Raw genomic sequence first — 22,414 nt, 5'->3', positions numbered from 1 at the left:
AGCTTGCCTCTCTACTAAAAGCACCTTCCCTGTGTACATTTCGCACTCACAGCAAGACTGGTTGGCAGTTGAGGAAATCCAGACCTTAACCACCTCACCGCCCGCTCCCCCAAGGACAGGCACTTTCTAACACCAATTTTTTTGGGGGGGGGAAGGAGCTTCAGCTTCTCTTCTTAATTTAAATGTATGCCTCTATGGAGTTTAAAGCAAGCTGGTTGAGATTGGATCTGCTGGGAGATCCCAGGGGCATATAAACAGCATTGACTATTTTAAGTGAAACCATTTTAATAGACAGCTGGTTTAGGATCCAGACAATGGAGCCCCGAGAAGAAGGCTCATTGTCATCCTCCACAGTAAATCATGCGTCTACTCATTGGGAGGAAGGTGGTCTGCTGAGAAGCGACAAAGGCAACACTGGCTTAAATAAATCAATGTGTTTATCAGAAGTAAGGATGGGGAAGCTGCCACTGAGATGATGGGAGGGAGGGAAATTATTTTAAAAATGCATTATTTAAATAAATCAATTGAGGGTGAATCAAGTTGAGGTTTATAACCATAGAAACAAAAGATATAATATCAAGTGGAAAAATAATGTTTACATTAATCCAGCCAAGGGCAGTAGGGATGCTCGGACAGGAAAAAATGTAAAACAATAAACAGCAGTAACTTCACCTCAACTTTCAAAACCTGGTGCTACAGAGAGATAAATTGTCAAGAGCAGTCGTATTTGGAGACCTGATTTTCTACTGTGTTGGGAATCTCTCCTCTCTCTGAATGTCACCTTCTAATAGAAAGCAACAAGCAGGCGGAAAGGACTGCATATACTCCTGCTAATCCTCTCCTCACTTTCAGATTGTTTTTGAACCACATTTCTTAACATACAATTAGCTAAAGAAGAAAAACATAGGCATTGTTAAAAACTTTTCACAGCCGCACAAAGCAAGTAGTGGAAATTGTGCTGTCTGAAAAGAAAACGCCATTCATTTCAAGTGCTTAAGTATAGATCAGCGTGTGACGTCTTTGAAAATCAGTCAATTCATGTGCCATGCTTGCCTCAGTCGCCACTATTTTAAAAGTCATCTTTGAAGTATAGTTCACCCCTGGCTTGTCCAAAATATTGCTAAGGCTTAAAAGTTCACTGAGACTTACTGCGGATAAAGACCACACAGCAAAAGGAAAACGACATGGTGAGCATATACCAGGATCCTACTTCAACGGGATGCCTAAAAAAGTTCACAGAATTGAGCTTGGCTTTCTTTGTTTACTTTTCTAATAGTTTTAACTCTTTGAGTACCACACCTGAATCAAGGGACCAGCAAGAATGCATATTTTTCACATTAGAAAGTTGTCTTGGTTTGCAATAAGGAAAGAGGGAGGGAGGAGAGGAGATGAAGGGTAATGAAAACTTGAATTTCCCACATAAGTCCAAACAATAACCTTGAAAATGATACTCCTTTTTCTGAGTACAAAACAAAATGTAAAGTCTATTTGTCGCCTTAGAGAAAGGGCCATTAATATAAAAACTACCTTCTTAGACCAAAAGAGGAATACCTTCTAAATATAAGCTATCAATGATAACAAATTACTAAGAATTGAGCTAATCAAAAAGCAGTAATGATGTCTACAGTATCAACACATTACACAACAATTATTAAATTCACCCACCAAGTTCCACTGCCTTTCATTAAAAAAAAAAAATTAAAATAAAAAAAAAAACTGCTAGTTAATATAGTCCAGTTTCCAGTAGGTGAAAGAAGCCTAGTTAAAAATTAAGCCATGCCAAAGAAAACACCACAAATCTGATATTTCATAATCAATTGTGTCAAACAGCAATCTAACATTAATAGTAGAGGAAAATAAAAACTCATTTTGCCTCAAGTAGCAGCCTGGCTACTGGCGAACAAATTGCAAAGATGTAATTTCAGCTCAGTAGCTAAGCAGGCCCGTTTTCAGAAGTGAGCTAGGCATGATATCATATTCACTGTGCTGTTCAGTTACGTCACAGGCCTGACTAAAAGGCAAGCCAGTCGCCAGTGCAGGGGACTTTCTGATGCATCCCTTCTTTATCAAAGAACTCAAAGCCCTTATATTATTCAAATACTTTGGGAGGAGAAACTAAATACTTCAAATAATTACATATGACATTTTTTTCCTAGAAGTAACAAACAATATTCTACCTGGACAGTTATTTCATCTACTACATTAGTAGATAAAATTGACTTTGCCAACTCAGTTGAGCAATAATAATAAACTCATAAGAACAGCTAATTTATTAAATACTTAATATAAGTCAACCACTGTTCTAAGTTTGCTGTTCAGGCAGTTATGGATCCATTTAATTTTCACATTAGAACTTTGAGTTGGGTGCGGCCGTTATCCCCATTAGTTTGATTCTAAATGCGTATACATTTTAATTCCTCGCTAAGACCAAATCTTTCCGGCTCCAAAACTTATGTCAACAATTCACACATGTCCGTGTCCAAACAGTCTTCATCCCCAGCAAGACACACACAGATAACAGGCTGTCTGTACAGCCATATGAGTTCGATAAATGCATCCCGACTAATATGTTCGTTTTTAATGCTGTTCAAACATTCACATGGAAACAGCTCTAGCGTAAATATCCCCGAACAAATGGCTGTATATTATCCAGGAGGGAGCAGTTGGGCCGCCAGACTGGGGAAGTACTAGGCCATCTGGCTCCGGCAAGCTCTCCAAAACCATCAGCTTTGTTTTCACCCCCAGACTCCAAACAACACATTTTCCACTGTGATGAGTTTACATTTTCCCAAACACAGGTCCTGATCATGCATAAAAATTCCAAACTTCTTCATTCCTGTATGTGCAAGGAAATTTAAATCACCTGCGTTTTTGACATGTTACCAAAGGAGACAGAAAGCTGTTGAAATATACCTCCTGACATAAACCTGCTCTGTCCTTTCTTGTTTGTTTCCCTGGATATGTGAAAGAGCCTCTTTGCTGGCCTGCTAGATATGCCAAAAGAAGGTGTTTATCTATCAATTAACTGAAGGAATAGTGAATCAAACCTACACAGCCATGGGCAAATATAATGAAACAATCAATGGGAGGAAAATAAAGTTGAATCAACAACTTTTAAGTACTGGCAACATTGAAACAAATACTTAAAGAAATCCAGCTAAGAAACCAATCAGACAACCTTTACACTTGCTGTACCCTCACTCCCATTGTATCAGCCCTGCTCTACAACCTCTCTCCACAAATCCCACCTTTAAACCTATGTATGCAAACCTTATGTGACTTCTGTTTGCCTTTTCAAAACTGAATGAAATAAGGAAAAATAGATCCTTTGGTTTGGGGGCAGGGAGCATGATATGGGGGGGGGGGTTCATTTATCTATTAAGTATCACTTTAAAAACTCACTCTTCGAGTGAACCGATAGAGGAAATTTTGTGTTTCTTAACTACTTAAGGATAAACAAGGACCCACGGAACACAATCATATCTCAAATGACACGTGGAAGTCTGAAGTGAGGCAGCTTAAGCCCTAGGCCTCCCCAGTTAGGTCCATGAGAGCTTCTCTAGCCGACACTGTGGGTGCATTAGCCATAAACTTCTGGGTCCTAAGGGCTTTTGCACGCTCACTAACAGAATACCAAAAACAGCAATGACAAAAAAACAATCTATTTTTAGGCCAGCTAAACTTGGTTTTGAATAACCCTTCCCAAAAGCACGACATTTTGTTTTCTAGTTAAACAGGTTTTGGGTTTTTGTTTTATTTTGTTTTGTTTTTCAGATGTTATGTGTTATACCCTATGTTTTACAAAGGAGGCATAAGGAGAAGGGACCTCCGAGCCTTACACACACTCTCCGAATGAGGTTCTATCTTTCTTGGTGGAGTCCAAAATTAGGAATCATTCCTCAAAACAGTCTAATGAGACACTTTAGGAAGGTGTGAAACACTGTCATGCTCAGACATCTTGGTCGATTGAGTATATTTCTGTCTCCTCCTCAGTGTTGCTGCTGTCTGCACTCAGAATGAGGAACAGCTACTGTTCCATGTCACTGGCTGACTGAGGACTCCATCTGAATGTTAACCCCAGCTTGTGAGTCAAGGCTATGACATCACATGCACAAAGGCACATACCTACTGTTAAATGGGGTAGGGTCACCAAACAATGAAGAGACGATTCCACAGTGGCCAGGTCTTCCCTCCAGCAGCTCTGGTGCTCTGAGAACACGTCACATTGCCAATTGTATTCTGCACCTCGCTCTGAATATTAAAATCTGGAATGCTTCAGAAAGCATTTTCATGGCATGGGGGTGGGGGGGGGGGGGCAAAGGGGCGGGCAATGTTACCGCTTTCAGTCAGCCTCTGTCGCTCCTTCCTTCAGTTAAAGAGGCCACTGTATTAGCTACACTTTTAGAAACTTTAAATCAGACTGACTATTTAATTGCCATAAGATTATTTCAAGCTACAGGAAGATCCACTGTTTTACTCCTGAAGCTAAATATGAACATGATTCTGCAGCTAAGAAAGTAAGACTTTGGGCATTTCTATCTGCCTTTTTGGAGTGTATGATATTAACTGAGTACATAAGAAGGAAACCTACTTCCAAAACTCTTGCAGTGTGTAATCAAAGAACAAGCCACTGGATAATGAGCACCGATTACCATTTAAAGTGAAAGTTATAGAAAGGGTGCTTACTCAATCATTATGAAAGCAAATGAATACATCTTAAAATGTCTTTTGTCCTGATATGTTTGTACCAACTTAGATAATTATTAAATCTTTTTTTTTAGGTTGCTCCTGACTAGAATGTATAACTACATGTATTTATAATTTAAACACTTAGTAACATATGGCAGATGACTTTCTTATACCTGCTGTTTTTAAAAATGAACCATTTTCCCTCTCTCCCAACCCATAGAACTTGTGATGCCATCAAATGGTCAAAGAAACCTTCAGCTATAAATATTTTTAAAGCTCCATGGCCCTGTTAGTAAAACATTTGATGTATTGCTTCATGTTTTTAAAAATCCTTCTACTGTTCTTGTATAAGAGAGTATGCTGATAAAATCAATTTTTGGTAGCACTGTTTGTTTAGGGAGACCAGAATTAAAGTTTTGGTGAGGTTTAACTCCAATAGAAACAATCTCTGCAAACATATTTTAATTTTATGCTTCTTGGAATAGTGCTTCATAGCATGGCTTACAGTGTCATGGTCAATGTTACATAAACACATCAGCCTTATACAGTTGTTTGTATCGATGCTTTTTATCTTAAAAAGTAAGTCCCAACAAATACACGTGGAATATGTATTAGGGTCCATTCTTTTCCCTCTAGCTCCCCTGTCCCCATTCCTCTCTGATAAGAAGGGCAAAAAAGAATATCCATCATATCAAGAACTATTTTTTAAAAATAAAATTCCACCTAATTTTTTTTATCATAAAACCTTAAAAATTACTAAAATCAAGTGGGTTTTTGTGTGTGTGTGTGTGTGTGTGTGTGTGTGTTTCTCCTCAGCAGGGGAAACAATTAAAACTTTGGTGTCCATAGGAAGGAAAATTATGCAGCAATCAAATGAATTCAAGAAAGTAATTATGATTAAAACAATAAATGGGAATTTACTCTAAGCTGTCAACTAAGAAATCGACACAATCTTCCAGAGAGGGAAATACCTCAAGGCAATAACATGGCCTCAGTTTCTTTAGGTACTTATCACTTTAAAAAATATATACTTCACATCCAGAATTTCAGATATTTTCACTTGAATCACAATAAATATGAACACAATAATCAACTTAACATAAGCTGTTATTAAATATTTCTTGCAAGATTTCAAACTCCAAACAGTTTATGAATGTATATTTTGCACGTTGTAGGCAGACATATCGAAAGCTATTTTTAATTATGCATGCATGAACATTCTAATTCCAAACTTTCTAAACCAGTGACAGAATAGCATCCCTCCTTGTTTTAAAAGGAATATTCTAAAATGACAATCAAGTAAACATACTTTAACCATGGTACTACATTGCTGTTTGCTGTACATAGATAATTTTTCCTTCTGGTTTAAATTCTTTCTTCATCTCAGTAAGCTGTCTTTTTTCTTTTTCCCCATTGTTTCAACTAACTAACCAGCTACTTCATTCTAAAACTATAGTTTTTCTTAAAATTAAGAAGGGGGTAGTTAAAAAATAAACTCCTGCGCCTCATTAAAATGTCAAGCTTTGCTTTTAACTTGGCTCATAATTGTATCTTTTAAAACATAACTCAACCTTAATGTATACTGTCTGACACCGTGTGCTGGCAAGCTTAAGAAAGGGCTGTCCTTGTACCTTTAAGATAGAAAGCTAGCTAGCTCTTGCTGTCTGGCTCCCAGCCAAACTTGGAGGCCAAAGCAGGAGGGTTTTTGCAAACTACCCTTGAACAATTGTAGGCTCCCACTTCCAACACTATCTTCCAATACAGCAGCCTTTAAAAAATAAAAATCTGTGCAAAGTTCATTTGCAAACTCCACCAACTCCCCTCTCCGTTCCCCCGCCCCCAAGGGAATCGCCTTCTACCCATAATTCCTCAGGCCTGGGCCTTGGGGTAGGCCTGGCTAGTTAGTGTTTCGGGAGTTCAATCCATACTGCTTCTCACAGAGGATCATGGGACCTATCTCTAGGGCTCTTTTTGCCTCCCCTAGCGCTCCATGCCCAAGTCAGATGAAGTTCAGTCCTTATTTCTTTACTCAGCACCCCAGGTTTTAAACACTAGGAGTGGGTTTCCCAGGGAGGCAAAGAGCCTCCAGGGCAATCCCCAGGTGGAGGCGCTAGAGGAGGAATGGTCCTCAAACCGTGCGCTGCCACCACTTTGCCAGGGCCACCCTGGCTTTAAGAGTCTGGGTCCCGGTCATCTCTCAATGATACAAACAGCTTTTGAGACTCCTCCCCACGGCGTGGAATTCTAAGAAACTTACTTGTTTTGTCATGGAGTCGATGAGGCGCACGTAGAAATCCTGCTCAGTCCTTATCCCTGGGGATGGAGGGAGGAAGGAAAATTAAGGGACAAGCCCTGAAGGAAAAAAAGAACTCTACAATACAAATAGCACTAGCAACAAACAAACAAACAAACAAACAAAAAAAAAGGCACCAAAAAAGGGGCCAAGGCCAAGGAGGAACTCCTGTTGTCCTGAAAAGAGAGAGCCAGGACTTTCTACTTTTCCTTCCCAGAATCCAGAAAGGACCTGGGGGCCTAGTTTAAATCCCCCATTACACCCCTCCATCCCCACCCCTTCCCATATCCTCCCACACCCTCCCGGCCCCCCCCCCCCCCCCCCCCCCGTCTAGAAGCCAGCCTCCTCCAAGCACTGAAGCTAGAAATGAGGTGGGACTCCCCCTCCCCCTCAACTGGTCACTCTCTTTTCCCCAGGTTCGAGTTCCTCCGCGGTCTGGATCCATCAGGACCACCTGGACTCCTACCCCCACCCCACCCCCACCCGAATTGGAGGAGCCATGCGACTTGGAACTGGGCCTTGGGCCGAGCAAAACAAGCCTCAAGAAGGGGAGAAAGAAGCCAACGGAGTGGTCTAGTCAGGGCAAAGTGGCCCCCTAGTCAGCCCTGGGCTGATCGAGCCGCCCTCCGCCTCCTCAGGTGAGAAACTTCCTAGGATGAAATTTCGGAGAGGCCTGTTCACCTGGAGGGTGGCTGACGACTGAGCTTCGCTGGGGGGCTTTCGTCCACCTGGAGCTCCGTGAGCCCCCTGCCCTGACCCGGAGCCCCAGGGTGCTGGCACCGACCCGACAGGAGCCTCACCATTGCTGTAGAGGAGCTGGAGCCGGTAGTGGATTCCATTATTGGTCTTTTCGCTGTTGGCTTCCTGGTTTGCAGCAGGGCCCAAAGACACAAGAGACGAGGAGAGAGGTCTCCGTGAGCAAGTGCACCAACTTCAAGTCAACTTTTTCCCAAATGGGACCCCCTAGCCTGTAAATCCAGCAAGCCCCAATAGCAACAGAAATTGTAGCAGACTGTTAATCCTTTCTCCACCCTCATCCTCATCCCCAAACCGCTCCCTTTCTCCCATCCCAGAAAATCCCATGAGGTGCACGTGGACGAGACTCTTCACAGAGCCTGGGAACCGCAGCCTGGGCCATCTGAGGCAAGCAACAACGCATGGTCCGGTAGTTCAGAGGGAGCACACCCCAGGCTCCCAAGGCTAGACTGAAGTCGGGTTCCTTTTGCCTGGACTCTCTCCAGTTCTGGGGGCTCCATGCTAACTTTCTGGAGCAAGGCCTTGTGTCCCAGGAGCCTGGATTCGTCCAGGACGGGAAGTAGCTGGGCCAGGGGGAGGGGGGCGCTCACAGGAGTGTGCGGAAAGCTTTGCGTGCGCCAAGGTGGCTTCTAAGGCGCCTGGGCCTGCTCCGGACTACTGGGAACTGCGCTGCGCTCACTTACTTTTTCCTTTTCCACGAACCCCACAAACGCCGTCCTCTCAATCTCCACGGGCTGGCCCTGTCTGTCGTAGAGGGCCAGGACGAAGTGGAAGAAGTTGGATTTCCGCAGATTAGAAGGCGGCTGCTTCTCAAAGTGAGCCCGGGCCAGACCCACCCCGCTACGACCAAAGACGCAGAGTTAGACGGCTAAGCCAGACCTTGTCTCGCACCCCCATTGTCACCCACTATATACTAGCGAATCCCCTAATACCCACCTCCTCTGCTCCCAAAACATCCCCTGGGCGCCTTCCATGACCCATCAGAAGCCCAAGTGCGGCTGACGAACCGCCCGAGTGCCACTCATGTTCCTGTCCTCCCCTTCCAGAGACAGCGGGTCCTCAAAACTCAGAGGTGTGAAAGTTTTGTTTAGAGTTTGAGCATGAGATGAAACGCTACAATCTTTACTCCACTTGAAGCGTGCTGCGTGGAAAGGAAACGCGACTAGGGCTGAGGTGAAATGAGGTTAAAAAGAAAGTGCGCAGTTTACTACTTCGAAGGATCGGGCGTGGGAATGGCTCCAACTGCGCCTCCAAATCTCGCAAGTAAGTAGGCAGGTGGACGCAGGCATACTAGGCTGCTAGCGGCAGCAGCCACCGTCCAGGAAGCCTCCCTAGCCTCGGCCAGAAGCCGGTACCCGGCCTCAGCGCGTTAATTTTCTAAGCAAACCGCAAGCAAGAGAGGGGTCCCAGATTGGGACTCGCGGCTATTAGGAATGATCGATCGCCATGAAAAAAGGAGCTGGGATGTGTTTTGTTTTATGGTTGTATATGGTTGTTGTTTGCTTTTGGTTTTGTTTTTGTTTTTTAATAAAAGACCTGTCTTGACAAAGTTTTGCCATTCTGAGAAATCATCCTCACACATTCCAACCTAAAGGGCCAAGGCTGCTGACTGAGAAGATCCGCCTGGCACTGGAGACTGGGGCGCCCAAGGGCACCACACTGACAGCCCAAACTGCCAGACACTATCAGGCAAAACACACACACACACACACACACACACACACACACACATTTTCGCTTCCAGCCTAGTTACCTAGTTCACTCTCACTATCAACCACTCCCAACCCTATGCTCAGCGGGGATGGAAACAGTACAGGGACAGCTGTATCCAGTCGTCGTTGTCACCCACCCTCCACCCAAAACTGGAATAGTGTAATTACTCTCCCTTCTTCTACACCCTAGACGTCTAATAGGGCCCAGGGTCACCAAGTTTTCCGTTTCCCTTAAGTCCAGCTGGTGGCTAAGAGTGAGAAAAGGTCGGGTACCATTTCTCACTTGGGACCAGGAGCCCCTGGACAGGGCACTGGGTGTGTCCAGGGAAGTTCCTCAAGTCGGCCTCCCAAGGCATGGCCTTCAAGCCACTCAGTGTGGAATCTGGAGAGTGGCAGAGGGACTGGAGAAGACCAAGGTGACAGGGAAGACTTTTAGGAAATGTGAGAATTAAAGTTGGGAATTGCTGTTCTACTGGCCGGCCGACTGAGAAAAACTAAAGGGACTTAGAGAGGTGGAGAGGAGAGAGCCTGATAGAGGAGACTCCAGAGAGAGAAAACAGGAGAGGCAACTAGGTGAGGAAAGAAATAAGAGAAAGAGTGAAGCAGAGAAAGAAAAAAATGAGTCGGAACGCAGGGGTGTGTAAGAAGGATGGGGTAGGACAAGGGAAAAAATTAAAGGTAGAAAAAAGAAAGGAAAGGTATGGTGAAAGGAAAGAAATGTGAACGGAAGGGAAAGGAAGGACGAAAGAGAGAGAGAGAAGAAAATTAAATAAGAAAAAAGAAAGGGAGAAAAGAGAAAAAAGAAAGAATCGAAGAGAAAAAGGGGAGGAAAGGAAGCGAAGGAGAGGAAAAGGGAAAAAATATAACCACGCAGAAAAGAAAACAAGCGGTCAGAAAAGCGCAGCTATCCAACACCGTGCTCGTGAGACGCCTCTTCTGGGTTAAAACAAAATGAAAACAGTCGCAGACTAGGCTGCGGAAAGTGCCGGCAAAGCTTGGGCTCGGCTCCCTCCGGCAGCTCGCAGTTCTCTGGCCGCGGGCGACGAGTGCGGCTCAGCCGAGGAGCGCAGAGCCCGGGTGGCGAGCTCAGCGCAGCGGCAGAAGCTCTCGGGTGGCCCGGCCCCGGGTAGCGGCGCCGCCGCCTCCGGGCTCTCCCGCCAGCCTGCGGCCTCTCCGCCACGGCCCCCCAGTGGTACCCACCTCTGCGCCGCTGTGTTGGCGTCCAGCACCCCGGCGCCCTGCATCCACGTCCGCACCGCGTTCATGCCGCTGCCCAGCGGCTCTTCCTTCATACTGCTTCCACTCCGTTGGATGCTTTCCTGGATCCCAAACATGAAAACAACCTTTTCTTGTGGAAAATCTCCTCCCCTTTGAAAATATTAAAAAAAAAAAAAAAAAAAAAAAAGCCAACCACAGATTTTTTTTTTTGAGTCGATGAAACTCGCGCTACATCAAGGCGGGCTGAAAAGCAAATTTTTTTTTAAAAATGTAAACCTTCGCTCAAAACTGAACGATAACAAGAGGGGGGGGTGAGGGGGCAAAAAGAAAGGGAAAATCCAACGAAAAGACCAAAATTAAGAAAAAACAGAGATGTATGCTTGGCTGTTGGGGGTTGTTTGGTTGGTTGATTTTGAGTTTGGGTGCTTTTTTTTTTTTTTTTGCCTTTTTTTTTTTTTTTTTTTTCCCCCCTTTTTGTAGTAATCACAGGCCGTTGGAGAACAGAAGGGGCTGGAGTTTCCTTTTGTAGAGGTACCTTCACTTGAAGAAGCAGGAAGAAAAAAAACCACCCTGATGACAATTTAAGAAACAATAGATGCGACTCTCGAAGCCGGCTTGGCTACTTGAAGTGTCATTTTCCACAACCAGGCAAGTTTTTTTTTTTTTTTCCTCTCTCTCTCTTTTCCTCCTCCTCTCTCAACCAAAGATGTTTCTCTCCTTTCTGTGCGTGTAGCTGAGGACGTTGGTTGCAGTAGACAGATACACCGGAGAGGGTGGGGGGAGGGGAGAGAGAGGGAAAGAGGAAGGGGGGAGAGAGATAGAAAAAGAGGAGAGGGAGAAAGAGAGGGTGGACCCTGCTGGATGGAGATTCTGTTTTCTCCTTGCTAAAATAGAAGTGATTTGCAGGCTCTCCCTGTGGAATCCAGTTTGACTCTCCCCAGAGCTAAACACAGGCACACTAACCCCAAAGGGAAGGAGGCGGGCCCTCGCCGCTTGGCCACGCCCCTTCTTTGCATAACGTCATTCTTCCGCCTTACCGCAGCCAATCGCAGCTCCCGAGCTGGGTTGTTCGCGGAGCTAGGCTACACTCCCTCATTAACATCCTCCTCCCGGTAGCGCAAGGGAGCCGCCAAAGTTCCCGGCAAAGTGACGAGCGAGGGAGCACAGAGCACCGGCGTCTAGGCGGGGAAGGAGCGGGGCCGTGAGGAGCAAGAAAGAGGGCAGAGGGAAGGAGATGGAGGTATCCTTCTCAAGAATCTGGGCCGAGGAGGTCTGCACCATGGCAGTCCCTAAAGCATCCCCTCTGCGCTCTTTGCGTGGTGGAGGCTTACAGACTGCGTTCTTCCTTGGCAGACGCCTAGTCCTTTGCTCGGCTGTCCTGGGACTTCGGGAGCAAAAATGGAGGAAAAAGAACTGACCGGGCAGAAAAGGCAGGATATGCATGCCAAGTGCCCAGCTCTTCGCTCTGAAGCAAGGGTGGCGAGATGAAATTTGTGTGCGCGAGATCGATACTTGAGGCTCCCCCCCCCCCCGAAGGACACAGTCTCTGTCTCAGGAGCAGTAGAGGAGCCTAAAGCCCCAACAAATGAGACTTTAGTAGGTCGCCAGGGAGTGGGAGATCCAGACTCTGTCCTCAGCCAGCTTCTGAAATGACGCTGGTTCTGGTGCTAACCCAGACGCGGTTACTGTTGGGTTCTGTTCTTACTCGCTCCCTTCTCTTTAGCAGCCCCAAGCCACCCCCTACCCCCCCCCCCGAGATATGGGAATGGTAAAAGGAACGGGTCGCTGGGGTTGTGCTAGGGTGAGACTCTTAAGTGTCCTCGGATTCGATCCCCAACCCTCTCTCCTGCTCCGCAAAGTAGTTTTATTTTTTTCCTGCCAAAGCAGCAAGGATATTTCCGTCTCTGTGTAGATGGTTATTTGACACTGAGTTCTTTCTGTTAAAGGGGTAGGGGGCTTGAGCCAACTTCAGTCATAGTTATCGAGAGAGAGGGGGACTGGGAAATAGAGAAGAGAGATGGGAGGGAGGGAAAGGGGAAAAAAGAGGAGGAAGTGGAGAAGGTGGAAGAATATAAGGGGAGGAAAGAAAGAAAAGGAGGAAGAGGATAACTGGCCTTCCACCTCAGGCCTGTTGGCCTCTGTGTTGTGAGTGGGTAAGAAACAGGTGGACATTTATGAGCACTGTACCTGCCCCATCCTTTTTTTTTTTTTTTTTTTTTTTTTTTTTTTTAAGGTTTGCAACATTTAATAAGCTCATGGTAAACTGTATTATTGCCCTCAGAGGACATCATTGCACCTCAGAGGTGCAGCCAAGGCTGCTAAGGGACTCCTTAGGGAACTTCTTTGTCCAAAATCCAGGTTCCTTCCTTTTGCCTGGTCTTCCTTGGCCCTTCAGTTTAGAAAAAAATGCACTGAGGTCAGTGATGGAAAAGTACATGTTTCTGTTGCATGAAAGAAAGACAAGCAAGGATTATGCTTTGTGAGTCTGAGTGGGGAAGTGCAGCCCTTTTCTGGTGAAAGAGTGAGTGTATCCCAGGTCTACAGGTGAATGCACAGCCACTCTCTTTAGATACAATTTTATCTACTGTCTAGCTCAGAGTCTATTTATCTGAACCACACATGTGCTGGGACATTTCTTTCTGGTATCATAATTAATGCCATCTCCTCCAAGCCATCTCTGCAGAGATCATCTGATCCATCAGGATCTCCGTAGCATATTCCAGAGTTTCTGTGTGTAATGACGAAACAAGTTATATGCTTATAGACGATTGAACCTTTAAATGCACAATTGAAGCTGGGCCCTATTAAACTTTCCCCAAAGCTCCAAGCTTTTGCTGATACCCCAGGCCCAGTGTCCTCTTAACCGAAGGAGTCCGCAGAACCAGCCCCTTCCTAAGTTCAGAGGAAATCCTTCAAGATAAAGACATGAGAAAGTAGATGCCAGCCTCCTACAATGGGTCCCAGGGAGTCCGAGTTTAAGACTCAGGCCTCCCTCTCCTCAGCTGCCTGAGTCTCCACTTTCCTCTTCAGCAATCAAACCAAAGCTTCTAAAGTTGTATATTAGGGTAGATGTCCCAGTGATGGGGAGCACACAATCAGGAAAAGATCAGTGCCTGGAAAAGGAGAAAGGCAGTGATTAGAAAGGCTGTGATTAGCAAGAGTTGCAGAGAACATAAATTTCTGGGAGTCATCTTCAAAGGACCCCGGTGTCAGTAAGCACATGAAACCCACTATCCCCAAAGAGAAACTGGCACAGAGAAGATCTTTAGCACCTCAGTTCTCCAGAAACTAAATACAAAGGAAGCAACTTTCTCATCCATCCGCCAAGCCAGAGGAGGAGAAGAAGAAGAAGAAGAAGAAGAAGAAGAAGAAGAAGAAGAAGAAGAAGAAGAAGAAGAAGGCAAAGAGAGGGGCATCACTGATTCCCTTTGGCAGGACAGGCAGCAGGCATCTCACCTGGGATGGTGGTCATACTTGTCTTTCATTAAGGAGGCTGCATTTGTAGGTTTTCATCTGAGTGTCTGGCACTTTTAACGTGGCTGTTGCATCCAGTAATAAATGTTTACTACAAGGAGGCTAGAGAGAATGTGGAAAGGGAGAGGATGATAGAAAACTGAGACCAACACCCAGGACCCCAGAGTTAGAGAGGGGGGGGAGAGTTCACATGAGGGAGATGCATATTTGTTGAACATATTTCCAGGCCTTGTTCACATCTGCTGGATCAGAGCTTCTGGCGTTGGTACTTAGGAATCTATATGTAAAGACATTCAGTAATTCTTGACTTCTCTCACCTCTGAGAGGAAAAACAAACAAACAAAAACAAAGGAGAGTGGGAAGGAGTGAGTGAGAGAGGGAAAATTATGCGAGATGAGAACACAGTCGGTTTGTGAGGAAGGAGCCACTGCAAAGGAATACGTTTGTTCTGGAATGCTGTTCAACTTCTGGCAGTTTCTTCAATGGTCTGGGGGTCATGAATAGACACTCAGAGGGTCCACACTGCCAGGCAGAGCTCCCCAGATTCTAGGGTCGCTCAGTGGTGGAGGAAGTTGAGGCTAGCGCACCAGAAGCCACCCCCACCCCCAGCCCCTCCCAGGCATGCCCTTAAAGCCCCGACTTCTGGCACCCAGGTCCCCCCCAAACTTCTGTAAATTTAGACCCCCCTCTCATGGGGCGCATCAAATGACGCGATAACTTCTAGGGGCTCGAATTAGAAATATGCTCCCCGGCTTGCCCTTCAGTAAAAAAGAAAGACCCCTTGAATTCTGTGGAACTAGGGGCAGAGGGACTGTCCCAAGAACAGAGGGGATGGCTTTTGCTTGCCTGCCCCCAGGAGGCCAGGCTTGGGACTTGTCCCGAAGTGTGCTCTACTTTCCTCTTCTTGTGGACCCCCCACCCCCAGGTCCAACAGTCCTTGGAAATACCCCATCACCTTCTTTAGTTTTCTTTCCAGAGGCAGCTGTGACCCCAGTGAGAGGAAAAGCTTTTCTTTCAGTGCTAGAAGGAACTGGAAATTCGGGGGGGGGGGGAGGGTGATGAGGAGCGCCAAGCCCGCAAGGCTTAAAGGCCCTCTGCCTACTGCGTGCTCTTTGGGGGGTTGCAGGGCCCCTAGGCCTTTGGGATGTGTGACAGGGACCTACAGAAGCCAGGGTACTATCAGAGGCACCCGGCAGAGTTTGTAGCCACCTTGAGCCCTGGGAAAGCGGGGTGCAAGCAGACAAGGGAGACGGAAAGACACCGTGAACACGGGTGGAAGCTACTTAGGACTGAGATCTACTCGCCCACTAAACCCTGGTCTGTCCCCGGGTGGCATCCACCCACCGCTTTGGGGAGCGTGGGAGCTGCAGGCCAGAGCGCCACCGGAAATCCGGACTCCGATCCGGGTTTGCGACCTCGAGGTTCTCTGGAAAAGTCCCCCTTTTGCTCATCCAGTCCCGGTCCCCAGGATAACCCTTCTCTTCTTGGAATCAGCTAGAAAACTCAAGAAGAGAGTGACAGTTACTCATTGGAGGCATAGGCCAAATAAACAATCTCTTAGGTTCGGTTGCACCAGGGACCATGAGTCTCGAGGTTCCACGAAACTGTTCCCTCTTGGATAACACCCCCCCCCCCCCCACACACACACACACACACACACGCACCCACGCATCGTCCCAGACAGTAAATAGATCTCATTTGTTGCTGGTTTACTGGGCATGAAATCACTTCATTTCAACCACAGTCCACTCCCATTGCACAGGTGAAGAAACTGAGGGTTTATAAGAGAGGAGTATAATACCTTGTCCCCCAACACACCTCTAATTAAGTTATAAGGTCATTGTCACCAGGTCCTGTGCTATTAATCTTGTAGCCAAACCTCCACCGGGCAGAAGCATCAACCATCTACCCACCCCCCACCCGACGAACTCGCGGGTACATCCTGGTTGCACAAAGAGGGGTAAGAAAAGAGAGAGGGCACATGTCACATGTCGCTGTAAGGGCAAACCGAACCGGAGCGGGAAGAGAATTTGGGGAAATCCTACCGAATATTTTAAAACATTTTGCGCTCTAATGTAAGTGGGTGCTTCTCTCCCAGCCCTACCCAGGCAACCCTCCCCAGGGACATACCGACTCCAATCCTAGCTGTGTCTTTCTCTCCCTGTCCCAGCTGAGATCTAAGTTCTGGCAAGCTTGCCTAATGAAAACACACTTAAGTGCAGGACTTTGCCGTGGTGTCCGATGTCCGTGATGCCCACTACAGGACAGAAGTCTGAGCATATGTTTTAAAGGGGCGGGGGCGGCGGGGAGGGTGTCGGGGATGACTCTGTCTGGGCCAGAGCACAGATAGCTAAAACCCCAGGTAATTCTGAGTTGGGACAAAAGAGCTGGTGGGGTTCCAGAAAAAGAACTCTAGTCTAGTGCTGCCCTGGATGGAGCCCGACTGGTACCCACCTTAAGAATTTTACCTAAGAGACTAGAGCCGACTTTCTCCGCTGGGGCGCAGGCAGGGGATAGGTAGTGGGAGGGGGGTCGTTCAAGGGTGTTAGAAGGGAGCTCTCCAGCAGTTTATAAATTAACATTGCACAAACTGAGGTGGAATTTAAAAAGGGGGGAGTTATAAAGATTTAAAAGAGAAATGGGTCTTTTTCCTTAAAGAATTTTTTGGGGAAAAAAAAGTGCATTCAGAAGGTGAGCTCAAGATAATCAAGTGACAAAAAAGTTTGTCCGCTCTGTCTTTGGTGACTTTCTGGGTATTGGCGCGGCGCGCTGTGCGCTTCCTGGCACTCATTGCCACTTTTGTTTAAGGTGCTGGTGGCGTGCATGTACGTACAGGTTTCCGTCAGCGACCCACCGCTGCGTGTTTGTGGGCCTGTACAGTGCACGTAGGTCCTGAGAAGCTAAGGTACACTTTCGGCTCCGTGTGAGCGCCTGTGCTTAACTGCGGTGCCACGGGAGTGAAAGCAGATGCGCCTCTATCAGGAGTGTGCATTAGCGTTTTGTGTAAACGTATTTTGTGTGAGTATGATGCCTGCAAGTACAAAAGTACTTGTGTACAAAGCAAGATCACACACATGTGTATGAGCCTGCACTCAAGCGTGCACGTGTGTGTGTGTGTGTGTGTGTGTGTGTGTGTGTGTGTGTGTGTGTGTGAAATGTAGCAAGGACATCCTAAAAATCTAAGTCCAGCTAGTGGAAAGCAGCCGGCAAGGTGGAAACCTAGGTGTCAAAGGCAGTGGTAACACTGTAGGTCCCTTGGCATTACAGGTGGGAGGGAGCTTGCTGGATGAGTGCAGGGCTGGGCCACAGGCCGGGGGTGAGCGCCCAGCTCAGCTCCCTGCAGACTAGGTGTAATTTCCAGCCACAAATTACGCGAACTGAGAGCGCAAAGGTCCCTGCTGGACAGTTCCGCGCTCTTAATGGTTCCTCGCGGACAGTTTCTGATTATTGATGCGGCCTCCAAAAAGAGACCGCTTCCGGGAGATTTGCTTGTGTGTTCATCCCCTTTATCGCTGTTGATTCGCTTGGCTGCCACAAAGACCCAGCCAAACCTACCGACAGGACCCTCCCCAAGACGATCTGAGTTGATCCCAGCCCGCAGGCTACTTGCAGGCCAGTACTGTCTTCTAAGATGGAGTCACAGCGCCACCTTGTGATCTTCTAGCTCGAGACTGCCGGCCGCAGCCTATAAACTCCCAGTGCTGGTTCCTGTTGACATACAGCACTTCTTTACTTGATTAATAAGTTCTCCATCTTCCCAGGCACACCGGGAACACCTCTGGACTATCCACCCGCCACGGTTCAATCTCTAAGGTTGCCTAAATGGACCTTTCCCTCCAAGGCAACCTAAGGCTCATTTCACACTACCGTAAATACAGTCTCTCTCCCCTTCCCATGAAGGAACTCCACAGTCGTATTGAAGAGTGCTTTTTTACGACATCAACCCAATCTGCAGCTAACTGGCAATGTGTAAGATAGTCTCTGATACAATGTACTATACTAAGCTTAAGACACTCTTACTCCATCTTCCCAACAAAGCCAGTGTTTGGGGTGGGGAGAGCATCCAGCCAATGTCACCTTGCAAAGCTGATCCCAGGTCAGTCTATCTGATGCCAGAACACTTCTTTAGCTTCTGTGTCTTGCAGACCCTGTCAGCTCTATGTATATGACCAAACAAGGCTCAGAGTGGGCACGCATGCTCACGTAAACCCATTTCCCCAAGTAGCCGAGCCGGAAAGAGAACTGCTGTTATCGACCAGTTTGACTGGCATACCAACACAAGGATTGATCACCAAGCACATTACACCACTCTCTACTAAGGGACTCTAGTCAAGCCAGGCATCCTTCCTCCATCTCCTTATTCTTCTGTTAAATATATTTTACCATTTACGTTGATCTTATGGGAATGGGTGTTTGGCCTGCATGTATGTATGTATGTATGCATGCATGTATGCATGTATGTATGTATGTGTGTATGTATGTATACAATATCCATGCCTCCTGACACTAAAGGCAGGTACCCTGCAACTGGAGTTACTGCCATGTGGGTGCTTGCAAGAGCAGCAAGTGCTTTTAAACAGTGAGCCACCTCTCCAGGCCCCTCAACCCCCTTATTCTTAAAGGTAGGGTTTACTGTAAGGGACAAGTGAGAGAAGTGAATATATGATATTCACATGGTACCGTGATCCAAACTCCATCCAGCACGTCATCGTAGCTCAGCAATGTAGTTACTGATAGTCACAAGTTAACACATGAGACAAAAGGAATCTACCTCCGTACATGGAGTTTATTGTGCCTACATATGAAATTACCTCGTGGCTATATCTTCACTGTAGTCTTGGACATGAACTGTGTGACGGGATGGTTATTTTACTGTGGTAGCTCGAGTGTTTATGTTAACCCTGATATGTTAAAAACATTTAAGGGGTGGAGAGATGTAAGTAAATAGTAAATCAGAGGGCTTTGCCTCCTGCCCTTTCCTTCTCTGTAGACTTTTGCGAAGAAAGATTTAAAGAGTGACTATAAACATCTTTCTTACTCGAGAAAGTACAAAATTCTATTTCTTAAAACATTAGGGGAGATTTTTCTCAGCCAGTCTGAGGTTTTCTCCCACTCAAAAAAAAAAAAAAAAAAAAAAAAAAAAGGCATTGATGCAACTAACACATTAAAACTTTGAAATTAAGCTATGCAAAAGTGTGTATGCACATGGCTGCACCCAAATAAGAGAAACAAATTAGGACTGTTGGGACATAGTCCAGGCCTTCAGACATTCCTCTAAAAGACTATATTTTAAAAGTTCAGTATCTCTTTCTAGAATAACTCATTACAGAATTGCTCCTGTAATTTGGGTGAAAATGAACTTTCTATCTTGCTCGGGTTAGAACCTCCATACTCTGGGTAGAAAAATGAATAATACCATTATGTCATAGCCCTGTGTAATTCCTCCTCAGAGAAGTGAGGCAGAAAAATCCACAAGAGATAGAAATGTGCTGGGCCATTCTGCTTGTCCATGATCCTTTTCTAGAAACCCCACTGTGGGCTGAATTCATACGTACTTGTGTCTTGTTTCATTTGATGCTCTTATCTGGAGAGGAAGAGATGTGGGGAGCTTTACCTGCATTGAAGTAACATGTTCAGGGGTTTAGCTGTATGAATGATGAGATTTCATTATCCTTGAGTGGGGACTTGCCTCATACTGATGATGTGACCCACTGACTTTTTGAAAACTTAGGGTCTGGGATGAAGAGATGGCTCAGACGTTAAGAGCACTGGCCGTTCTTCCAAAGGTTGTAAGATCAATTCCCAGCACCCACATGGTGGCTCACAACCATCTATAATGAGATCTGGTGCCCTCTTCTGGCACACATACAGGCAAAACACCATGTGTATCTATGATAAATAAATAAAATATTTTTTTTAAAAAAGAAAAGAAAACTTGGAATCTATTCTATTTCTTCCTCCTCCTCTTCCCTCTTTACTTCCCCTTCCTTTTCCTTCTGATGTTCCTCCTGTTGCTCTTCTTCTTTCTCATCATGGAAGTCATTAAGTGTTGCCACCAAAATTCTGGGTCTTTGTCTTCTTGCAGAAAGACAACATTTCCAGGTTGTGGTATTCTGAGTCTTCTGCATGTAGAGAAGCTCTGATCTGCCTTGGCAAATGAAGACTCAGCAGGCACAGCATGTCACTCGTGGGCAGAAGCAAGAAGAGCTAGTGTGCAGCTCACCAAGTTCCCTTCCCTAAACACAGGACCTGATGGGATCCCCAGATGGAGTTTACAGTGATCTGTCACTCTTTGTAAAGCCAATGTGTAGTGGAGTCTTTGTACTCTTAGGGGCATTTAGTATGAGTGGGAAATCACCCTGGTGCTATAAAGCACAGAGAGTTCTGTAACCAGAGTGTAGCCTAGCTTTCTTGACTAAAGCACTTAAGAAAGTAACATCTTCTCCTCTGGGTGACAAGAAGAAAAGTCTTCCCCTGAGTTGAAAAAGAAAGTGGACTTCTCCTCCCAATGAAAAGAATAACCAGAAATACGAATGTCATCATTTTAGTCAAGTCATTCCTGGGGTTCACAACATGATTTGGAGAATCTTGAAAAGAGGAAAAGAAATGAATTGTAGAAGTCATTAAAAAAAAGAACCTCAAAATTCTTGCGAGAGCCCCACAGGACTTTCCAAAAGCATTTTGCTCACTTGCAGATACACTATGAAGTAAGTTTCCTTAAAGTCTGACTGGAAAGCCCTCTCTTAGCAGTTCCACTGGGGAATAAAGAAACATTTTTTGGTGCTTTAAAGTAGGCTCAGCTATTAAGATTGCTTGCATGCTGCTCTTGCAGAGGACCAGAGTTGAGTTCTCAGCACCCACATTGGGCTGCTCACAACCATCATTTGTCATTCCCACATCAGGGGATCTGTCATCCTCTTCTGGCCTCCATGAGTACCTACATGCATGTGGCAGATCTCACAGAGACATATGTACTTATACATAAATAAAAATAGCAAATATTTGTTTTAAAAAGGAACATTTCTTTCCTCGTTACATTCACTTTTATAATCTCAAGTTGACAAGAGTAAAAAAGTACTTGGCCAATTAACTCTTTAAGAAACATCAGATAGGGCAAGTAAACTTTTCTAGAATTTAGTTCCTCATCCCACGCTATGGACTGAATGTTTATTTCCACCCGCCAAATCATATGTTGAAACCTTGGTACTGTGGCCCTCCCATATGCTGGTACTGCTTCCCAAACAATAGCAAACACACAGTGAGAAGGTGGCCATTGGCAGGAAAGGAAGAGGGAGGGAGAGGGACCAAGTCTGAGACTCACCAGCCATGACTGAGCAGCAAGCTCAACCATAACCCTAGAACCACAGCAGAAACTAACCGATATGGCGTTGAGCGCAGGCTCCTAAACTTCCAACCTGTGAGGACTAAATGTCTGTTGGTGGAAGCATCCAGTCTATGCTGTTTTGTTATAGCAGTTTGTGCAGACTACAATATCTAGAAAAATTAAAAACAATTAGACCAGATGGTCTGCAGGACGGGACCCCTCTTTAGCAAGAAGCCATTGGAGGTACTTGAGTGACAGCATTTTCAGGAATGGCACCTACAGGAAAATCTTCCTGCATTTCCAACCCCGTTTTTTAAAAGAGCGTTTTGTATTTTCTCATACTGGCCCTGCATTGATGGCTTCCTGGATAAGTTAGTGTCTCTTTTCTCCAGCCTCAGATTAGTTTAAATGTGGAGCTCTGTTAGAAAACTGGAGAGGATGGATTTGAAGCATGGAAAAGGCTTTGTTAGTTTCTAGCTTCTATACTAAGTATGTTTAAAGATTCTTTTCAGCTTTTCAAGAGCTGCACATCTAAGGAAATTTCCAGGGAACTTTGTGAGAAATATCAGCTTTGTGACGAATGCCCTGGGTAAAGCCACTGAGATTTGCTCTTCATCTTTGGAGTAGCACACCTGATTGCCAACAATACAGACTCTATTCATTCGGTAATAACGGAAACCGGGCAGAGAGTTGTAATTGCCTCAACATCTGTCAACAGGGGAAGAGGTAAGGTGAAGCTTCGCCTGCACCACATGGCTGATGAGCCTCTGTTTGCCACAGCTGCCTGTGAAGCTAAGAAAGCTGCTGGCACCTCCATTCGTAGCTTGCCATGGGTGGGGTTGGTGGCACACACCTTTAATCTCAGTACTGGAAAGGCAAAGGCAGGAGCATTTCTGAGTTTGAGGCCAGCCTGGTCTACATAGTGAGTTCCAGGCCAGCCAAGGCTAC

At 45.8% G+C, this 22,414-nt stretch overlaps 1 protein-coding gene across 8 annotated transcripts in view; it reads right to left on the bottom strand.

The window, feature by feature from the left end:
- The window catches only part of Ebf1 (EBF transcription factor 1), a 431,261-nt gene extending 420,316 nt beyond the window's left edge, over positions 1 to 10,945 (bottom strand). For 2 of the 8 annotated variants that reach the window (XM_051168356.1, XM_051168357.1), the window contains exons 1-4: positions 8,675 to 9,330; positions 8,422 to 8,578; positions 7,783 to 7,846; positions 6,947 to 7,002 (exon numbers count right to left, since the gene is read on the bottom strand). In XM_051168356.1, coding sequence (XP_051024313.1) covers positions 6,947 to 7,002; positions 7,783 to 7,846; positions 8,422 to 8,578; positions 8,675 to 8,712 — 315 coding nt within the window. In that variant the 5' untranslated portion in view covers positions 8,713 to 9,330. Of the gene's footprint in view, positions 1 to 6,946; positions 7,003 to 7,663; positions 7,751 to 7,782; positions 7,847 to 8,421; positions 8,579 to 8,674; positions 9,331 to 9,723; positions 9,910 to 10,650 lie in introns of those variants that run through there. The other 6 variants (XM_051168354.1, XM_051168355.1, XM_051168352.1 and 3 more) reach the window with 6 other exon arrangements.
- Positions 10,946 to 22,414: the final 11,469 nt, after the last annotated feature.

The sequence above is a fragment of the Acomys russatus genome, chromosome 25 (assembly GCF_903995435.1).
Source record: "Acomys russatus chromosome 25, mAcoRus1.1, whole genome shotgun sequence".
Lineage (NCBI taxonomy): Eukaryota > Metazoa > Chordata > Mammalia > Rodentia > Muridae > Acomys > Acomys russatus.
The sequence above is the reverse complement of the archived record's forward strand: the minus strand, read 5'-3'. Positions and strand labels throughout refer to the sequence as shown.